Here is a 9,536-nt window from a genome sequence, read left to right as displayed (position 1 = left end):
GTTAGAGAGCGACATAATAAGGCCATCTATCTCTCCTTACAACTCTCCTATCTGGGTGGTACCTAAAAAGGCTGATTCGAAAGGAAATCCAAAATGGAGAATGGTAATTGATTATAGGGGACGAAATGAAAAGACTGTTGGGGATGCGTATCCCCTCCCTAACATCAATGAAATACTCGATCAGCTAGGTTCCGCGAAATATTTCTCCACATTCGACTTAAAGTCCAGCTTCCATCAGCTCAAGTTGCACCCAGACGATAGCAATAAGAATGCCTTCTCAATACACCTCATGGGTATTTTGAATTTGCGAGAATGCCATTCGGATTGAAGAACGCTCCAGCCACCTTCCAAAGCCTCATGGACCTCGTCCTGACAGGACTTCAAGGTAAATAGATGTTTGTCTACTTAGACAACATGGTATTATACGCAAGGTCACTCCATGAGCACGAGATAAAATTCAGCAAGCTAATAGGGAGACTACGGAAGCAAATTTAAAGCTACAGCCGGACAAGTGTGAATTTTTAAAAAAGGAAGTCATCTATTTGGGCCATATCATCGGCAAGGACGATGTGAAACCAGATCCCAAGAAGCTACTGGCCGTAAGGGAATTCCCGCAACCGAAGAATGCGAAGAAAGTTGAACATTTCTTGGAACTTGCGAGATATTATAGAAGGTTCATCCCGGGATTCTCTAAATTGGCAAGACATCTCACGGAATTACTAAAGAAAGAAGTGACATTTAAGTGGGGTGAGCCACAGGAAAAGGCATTCGTGACATTTAGAGACACTCTATGCAAGAAATCGGTGCTCCAATACTCGGACTTTAATAGGGAATTTAATGTTACTTTGGAAACATCAGGTTATGCGATAGGTGGAGTGCTTAGTCAGGGACCGATAGGGAAAGACCTATCTATCTCTTATTGTTCAAGACTGTTAAATGTAGCTGAAAGGAACTACTCGACCATCGATCGTGAACTCTTCGCAATAATCTATGCCGTGCACTATTTTAGGCCATACTTATATGGATGTCAATTTACTTTAGTGACTGATCATCGCCCACTAGTGTGGCTAAAATCGCACAAAGTTCCGACTTCGCGTCTGATCAAGTGGGGTTTGAAATTAGCGGAATACAATTTCAAGATAGTATACAAGGCAAGCACGGCCAATGCTAATGCCGATGCTCTTTCGCAAAATCCGCCAGAAACGGCGCAGATTTCGCCGCTACATAGAGACAATTCTTCAAGCGAGTCTTTGTACTCCCGCAAGTCAGACGCGAAGGGTCAAACACGAGAGAACTAAAGGAGCTCTTTGAGCAGATAGACATAAGTTAAGTGCCTCGCAAGACGGAGGGAAACGGAGCGAATAATTCCCTTACCCTCGGTGAGAGCGATTTGGATTCTAGTTCCAGAATCTTATTCGAACCAATATCGCAGCCATGGCAGAATCAGGAAGAGCAAACATTCAGAATTGCACAGAACTTAAAAATTTAATATCATTAGTCATTAGAAAGAATATTAATGTGATATCGGACATAGAATACATTCAACAAAGGCTGGGAGAATAATTCGACGCGGAAGATTGCACAATTTGTTTCTGTAGAAATTTGGTTAGAATACTCAAGGAGAACGAGCGTGAGGACTTAGTACGCGAAAACCACTCATTTGCTTTAGGGGGTCACAAGGAAGTGACCAAAACTTGTAACAGAATTAGAACAAGATATATTTGGGAGAATATGATAGGGCAGATACAGACCTTTATTCAAAATTGTTTGGATTGCCAATTGAAGAAGCTAGTCAGAGTAAAAATAAGCAACCAATGGTTTAAACGCGCCACCAGGATCGGCATTCGATAAGATAGCACTCGACATAGTGAGTCATCTAACTCAGACTGAAAAGGGGAATAAGTACATTTTGACGATTCATGATCAGTTGACAAAATTCTAATTAGCCGTCCCTCTTGAGAATACGACATCGATAGACATAGCCAAGGCATAGCCAGACATAGCTTTAATTTCAAATTTAATATGTAAGTTTGGAGCGCTTAGGGCAATACTCACGGATCAAGGATCGAATTTCTTTAGTATCTTACTGCGAGCCATAATTTATAATTAAGCAATACAATACGACGGCCTCCTACCCACAATCCAATGGATCGTTGGAGAGGTCTCAACATGTCTTAATTGAATACCTGAAGCAATTCACGGACAAAGAAAAGAACGAATGGGTAGATACGGCCATCTTTTCTTATAATACAAGTGTGCATGAAGGAACTCGCTACACGCCTTATGATCTAGTCTTCAGGAAACTGGCCAGGGTCTTAGCCTCGGATTCACCATTAGATGACGAAATGGACAGGACCTATTTACAATATTACATGACACTAATAAATAAAATAAATAGAATACAAGAGGCAGCATGACGAAATTTGATGAGATCAAAAGAAACTTCTAAAAGGTATTACGATAAGAAAGTAAGACCGTTAACGTTAAAGAAAGAAGATAAGGTACTTTTATTAAAGGAACCTACGAAGAATTTAGAAATGCTGCCTCGAATTAATGCTAAATTATTAATAGGAAATCGTACTAGAGTAGTCAATACTAATAAGCTAAGAATACCTAAAATAAAATAGATTAAGGTAATTGTGTTACAGAAACCATGGGGCTTCTTGGCACTTTAATAACGACCTTAGGAATCATCAGTGAATGTTTCTGCTTGTTGGGGTACGACTGTGGGGAAGCATCAACAAATGTCACGACCATCTTATTACTGAACACGGGGAAATGTATTATTTCATCACACGCACCCAACATCACAGAAGTCTATCTTCAGCTCCTACAGCTAGCAGAATACGACCATACTTACGTACATCAATGCCGAGTGGAGATAGATCGAACAATTTACTATTGTGGAATGTCGTCACACGTTTCAGCTGTTTACAATGGAAGGAGAATATACCTGATGGATTTAACAGCTAAAGTATGCAAGGCCATTTTCGATACAGGCATTATGGGGATAACATCGACCCTGCAGGTATCAGGTCTACGAGCCAATGCCAACGAGTATCGAAGTGCTACGTTGGCATGATCTATTTCAGTAGACGGCAAGTGTTCGGGAACACAATACGCCGATCTGTACGGTACGTGGGACAATATTGTAGTGCAAGCATCAATAAAAATTAATATCAAAGAATATTACGCTGTTGTGAAGATAAGACAGAACAATGTAATTCTAAGTAATTGTGAAGTGTGTGTATTACGGACGAAATGTGCATCACTGATGAGGAAGGAAATGCATTTTGGACGATTAGGTCGGAATCGTCGTGTAACTTCGATAACTCCAAGATATTATATGAAGGACTTGCGAGCAAATTAGGAACTATGAATAATATGAAAGTGTATCCGGACATATACACTATCATAACTCAGGATGTTACATTTACCTTGAAAAAAAGAGCAGAGCATTATTTGTGTGGTTAAACGTTATTACTGAGCGAGCATCCAAAATTATTTATTTTAGAGACACAGAAAGGAAGCACCTTTGCGTCAAGAGCAAAATTATCGGTCAAAAACCTTGATCTGTTCGCTTACGTCAACTCCAAGTTCGTCTACCTTAAAGAGCATATAAGGACACAAATGACAGGTCTATATAGTGACGTAATTGGACAGAAGTGCAAACTCCAAAAGCAAGTCCTTAAAAACACTCTGACATTAGCGACTCTACGCCCAAATGAGTTTGCATATACAATCATGTAGTCAGCTGGGTACATGGCCGTAACCGGAGGGGAAGTTATTCATATAATGAAGTATCCTCGCGTTCCAGTAAGCGTGAGGCAATCAGAGGAATGCTACCACGAATTGCCAGTCACACATCAGAATAACAGTCTCTACCTGACACCGAAATCGACAATATTAGTAAAGACAAGCACCATAAGAGAATGCAATGCTTTATTACCATCCATGCACTACTTGAAAGGAAGTTGATATAGGCTGACACCGAAGCCTATGGAGGTATTCCTTCCCCAAATATTCCAATCGTTGGCTAAGCTGGCATGGAAATACATAAATTCAAAAAACTTAATGACGAACGGAATATATACACATCAGGACTTAGACAATCTAAGAGATCATATCATGTTCCCTGCAGAGAGATCTAAACAGAGGGACTCCTAAACACTATTGCCAGGGGAGGACGCCATATTCCATTCAACACTATCTCGATGTATAATCTACTGGGAGAAGCAGACATTAATAAAATTACGAACAGCGCAAACTCAAAACCGTAGCAAGGCTTTTTAGACTTAGGATCAGTCAGTGCTGGGATTCAGATCGGATTATTTATTTTAATTAAGGGTGTAAAATTATGTGTCGACGCCACTATCCGAGGATACGTGTTCCATACAATCTATGGATGGAGCTTACATCTTCTAGGAGCCATTAGGAGTTCGTTGACACACCTACTCCTTCACCTGAGACGATCGAAACAACGAGACGTAACGAAGACAACAACGAGTGACGAAAATAACGATGCTATCGAAGTAAGGTTGGACAAACCAAAGGACGATGTTACTCCGACATCTGCCACCAGACGAAATTCGAGATGTCCGATTCTTGAAAGCATCCTGGCAGCCTGTAAAAACAAGTCGTCAGAAATTGAAATTTCCTAATGACTCATTTAAGGGGGGAGGTGTCATGTCGCCGTATGACAACGTGTGTTCCCTAAAGTATCTTAAAAGAAATTGAATGTAGGTAACAGAATACTAATCCTACTGTCGGTAATCCTACTATCGGTAATCCTACTATCGGTAATCTTACTGTCGGTAATTCTATTGTCGGTAAACCTACCATCGGTAACCCTACTGTTGGTAAATCTGTTATTGGTAACTCCATGGCTAATAATCATATCCAAGAAATATTAATAATTTCGATGATGCATTATTAGTAAAGAAACACTATTGTTAAAGAAGGCTCCGTTTAATTAACAAGTGAAAGAACATATGTTAGTATAGAGTTAATAAATAAATAGAATAAAAGTAAATGGATAAGATTTAAGACATGTATTATTAAATGACTAACACTATATATATGTATACACATATATAACAAACTAATTTAGCAGGAAATAATAGATGAGTAATGCTAAGAACTTTATATTACATAACTATTAAGATGCATATTACATAATACCTTCATGTATTTACAACGGCACAAATTATTATAAAAATTTAATTAACAAAGATATAGCATTGTAATTTCCAGATATAAAATAATAAAGGCAAAGTGACAAGTTCGAGACATTCTTATCGTGAATGGCCAGGCTACATCCGGCGATAACCGCACCTGGGGGGCTAAGGAATCCTGGAACTGCATCCGGTGATAATCGCATTCCAGAGACTAAGAATTCTGAGAACAACATCCGTTGATAAGCGTCGACCGGCTGCAATTCTCAGAATAGGTAACGGAGTAATGCTTATACTGCATCACGCCACCTTTGTCCACGGGCAGTGCCATCGCGCGAAGGCGGCAAGCTTAAGCGGCGCACATGAGCAACAACACCAACTGGGAGTCGATCGATTTGGAGAGCAGCGACCCGGTAACCAGTCTTCGTCCATTATTCAACTCGTTCAGCCGCAAGCTCTTACCCTCCCGCTTAAAAATTTTCTAAGTTAATAAATAATTTAACATTGTTCCTTTTTGAAAAAGTAGATAGGTTTTACTGGGTACTCTTATTATACTATACGATTCATAGTTAGTTACGCATTTCAAGCGTGGATTTTAGTTAAGCGAGAATAAAAAGTTATCACGAAAAGAATATATATATATTTCTACTATTTATTTCGGTGAAGATTCAAATTAAACACGAGTTAAAACAATAAATTAAACACGAAAAGCGAGCAGCGCGTCGAAATTTAATTCAAAGTTTAAACCAAGTGTTCTATGTAAACTGTATATTTAGTGTATTTTTAGTGCTTTATTAAATAGTTATTGTTGAATTGTGATGCTACTTTTTATTCCTTTCATCGACCATCGATCTCCCTATCCGTACATCTAAGGAATTAGCTGGTCTATGAATTAAATCTATATAGAAGAGAGAATTTCAGTCCAGAATATAGGAACCTCGAACTTACGTCAACACGATAATATCCTTCATTGTTTTTGGAAATCTTGGCAGCAACTGTAAGTCAGAACCGATATAGTGACTATAGTATACATCGAAGAAGCGGACGGTTTCCACGCAGCAGCCATTCTTCCAGAAGCAAAAATTTATTTACTCTCAATCCCGAATTTTTGTACCACAAACGAAAGGGTCTGCAAAGTTGAAGTAGAAGGTTTAGTCCTTGACCTGACCGTATTAGCAGCTTACGGTTAAATTCTTCTTTTCTATATTTTCGTCCATCCAAGACGTAACACTATCAGGCAAATAAAGATTCGAAAAATTGAAAATGAAAATCGAAAATCTGAAGGCGGTCTTCGATACTTACTCGGAAGATCAAAAAAAACTTTTAAGCTTAATCCCCAATGCAGAATTGTATTTAGAAGAGAAATTGGATATCGGCGATTATTATCACGATACAGTATTTATCGCGATAAAATTAGGGGACGAAGCGGAACCACGGACGGCAACACTTGTTCCATGAGAAATAGAATCAATAACTCGATTATCACCTACTAATTCGAAAGATAAACGAACTGCAAATCTGCCACAAATCTCACTGCCTATCTTCAGCGGGCAGCACGAGGAGTGGCCAGCTTTCGCGAACCAGTTCAAATCTGCCATACATGGCAATCGATCACTAGATGACTGTAATAAATTAAATTATGTGAAGTCATGTTTACAAGGTAAACCCGCGTTAGTCATCGCATCTATATATGTTACCTCGTCCAATTATGCACTCATTTGGTCAATGCGGGGTGAATATTGTAATTTGCCACATCTGGTAGTGGAGAAACATTTATAGACGATTTACGAATTGCCTAAATTGCAAAAAGAATCATATAAATGGTTAGCTCATCTCGTGAATACTGTACAAAAGAGTTCCAGGTCAAATAGGTCGTTGGGATAAGCGTCTTACAATACGCTCCTTGTCTATTTCCTATCTTCGCGTCTTGACGAAGATACTTATGCGAGGTGGAATGATGATTCCCGATCTAAAGGCCCTCCCACCGAGGAGCAATTCTTCAAATTTGTACATACAAGGAGAAACGCGTTCCTACGAACGCTATCAAGGCTACAGTCGGTTACATCAATTTCCAAAAATACTCCGACTCCAAATAAGCAAGGGAACGTTTCCATTTTGTGAAATCCCCAATCGGGCTATCAACTTCGCAGAAAAGATCGTGAACCTCCCGTACATAATCAGCGAAAATTTTCCGCGATCGTAAAAAAGATTTGCGCTATTTGCGGATCAGGCCATCCTGCATTCCGGTTTGCTATGCTGCTAGAAGCAACTATAGATCAACGTCGTGAACTCGTCGAAGGCAAAGCTTTGTCAAAATTGCCTCCGTGCGAATCACGACGCGAATAAATGCAAATATGGACCTTGTCGATGATATAAGCTTTCACATAAAATACTGCTCCACGTTGAATCTAAAGATGTAGTTCCCGTGTTATCTAACAACGCAAGTCTAGCAAAGGCCGCGCATTGTTACGTACTGTTATCCACAGCTGTAATGCAAGTTATGAACGGAAATCATACTCGCAATTGTCGAGTATTATTGGACACCGGATCACAGTCACACTTTATATCCAAAGAGATGGCCAATCAATTAAACATTCCGCGAAAACGTATAGATATTCCGATCAGCAGATTGCATGGCAATTGTAAAATTGCTCGCGATTCAATTAGGGTGCACCTCAAATCATTGAAAACCAAATTCTCAGAGGAGATAAATTGTTTAGTACTACCGTCAATTCATCAAGCCTTACACTCGCAACATGTGGATCGCAGCAAGCTATTCATTCCGCCGGCTGTTAAATTGGCAAAACCACAAGTTCACAAGTCCGCTCCGACTAATGCAATCATTGGCGTCCACCCTTATCGTAACTTAACTTGCCTTGGAAAAACATTGGTTCTCAATGGTTCGGGTGTACTACAAAAGAGCAAGCACGGTTGGATAGTGGCAGGTAAAATGCGTAGCATAACTTCAAAACAAGGGGTCCATTGCAATATGGCAATAGACTCATTGAACTTTCAATTAAGTAAGTTTAGGGAAATAAAGGAACATGGCTACCGAAATTTTCTTTCATCCAAAGCGGCAAAACGTAAAGGGTATTTTATGCTCGACACGGGTCGCGAATCCGAGACAGAGCACTATGTACGGTAAGGTTGCCGTTCATGTTAGAGAGTCCCTATTTGGGGAATTCGTATACCCTAGAACTTGAACGACTTAATGCACTGGAGCGTTTCTTCATAAAAAATCCAGCTTTCCATTATCAATACAATGTTTTTATGGAGGAATATCGCAATTTAAGACACATGTCTGAAGCCCCGCATGCCAATATTGGCGAAGAATACTATCTACTTTCTCACTGAATAATCGAACAGTCCAGCCTTACGACGAAGCTTAGGATTGTATTCGATGCTTCCGCTCGCACCATTAGGGGTATTATACTCAATGATTACCTCATGGTTGGTCCAGATATTCAGAACGATCTCTCCTCGATAATAATTCGGTTCCGTGTGCATACCTATCTATTGAAAGCGGACATTGCAAAAATGTACCGCCACGTTATTTTGCATCCAGATGACCGCAAATATCAAAAGATTCTTTGGCGTGAGAATCGTTCTCTGCCCATTAAATCGTATGAATTGAATACGATAACGTACAACATCACATTGACGTCTTTCTTGGCAATTCGTACGTTGGAGCAATTGGCTGACGACGAAGGAACAATCTGTCCCGAAGCCGCCGAAATCCTCTTATACGATTTCTATATAGAAGATTTAATTACCGGCACTCACGAATTAGCCACCAAAATCAGAGATTGAATAATCAAAATTACGTCAAGGAGTGGATTCAAGTAGTGGCAGTGAACCTCCAACAACGAAAGCCTGGTGTCGGATATAGTCGAAATCTCAAGAGACACACACATACGTTTATCATCCCACACATCCCTTTCGGGCAGCGTCAACGTACCCGCTAGTCCTCGTGGCCTTGCCGTAACCCTGACTTAGGGCCCTTACAGGGTACTGACATCCGGACCAAATGATCCCAGGTTTTTTTTTAGGAGGTTGAACTCTTCGTATCTCGGGTCCCGACGACGCTACTCTTCGGAAGGAGAGGAATGCTCCAATTTTCCCCTTGGTGGATAATAATAACAATAATGCTTTGTTAATAATATATTATTAAAATATATTAGATGAAATTTGTCGAGTTCCATCTATATAACCACGATCGCATCCGCGTTCCTCCAAACGAAGCATTGGATATATAAAACCAATTGTTGAGTGTTGCATGATTTTCTTTCCTGCTGATCGAAGCGCCTCCTATGTGATGAAGATAAGAGTTTCGTAGTTCTTAGTCGTAGAAGCAAATGCCAC

The 9,536-nt window shown here is 39.9% G+C and overlaps 1 protein-coding gene and 1 long non-coding RNA gene across 2 annotated transcripts; one reads left to right on the top strand and one right to left on the bottom strand.

Annotated features, from left to right (window-relative positions):
- Positions 1-5,250: 5,250 nt before the first annotated feature.
- On the bottom strand, positions 5,251-6,591 carry LOC124949167. The gene is made up of 3 exons (XR_007100983.1): positions 6,477-6,591; positions 6,123-6,404; positions 5,251-5,643 (listed from the first exon to the last, which is right to left on the bottom strand). It is a non-coding gene; the product is annotated as an uncharacterized LOC124949167 (long non-coding RNA).
- Positions 6,592-8,621: 2,030 nt separating this feature from the next.
- LOC124949446 lies at positions 8,622-8,984 on the top strand. Its single transcript, XM_047494447.1, has one exon. The coding sequence runs from the start codon at positions 8,622-8,624 to the stop codon at positions 8,982-8,984; it is 363 nt and encodes a 120-aa protein (XP_047350403.1).
- Positions 8,985-9,536: the final 552 nt, after the last annotated feature.

Source organism: Vespa velutina, chromosome 5 (assembly GCF_912470025.1).
Source record: "Vespa velutina chromosome 5, iVesVel2.1, whole genome shotgun sequence".
Taxonomy (NCBI): domain Eukaryota; kingdom Metazoa; phylum Arthropoda; class Insecta; order Hymenoptera; family Vespidae; genus Vespa; species Vespa velutina.
This window is presented reverse-complemented; position numbering and strand designations above follow the sequence as displayed.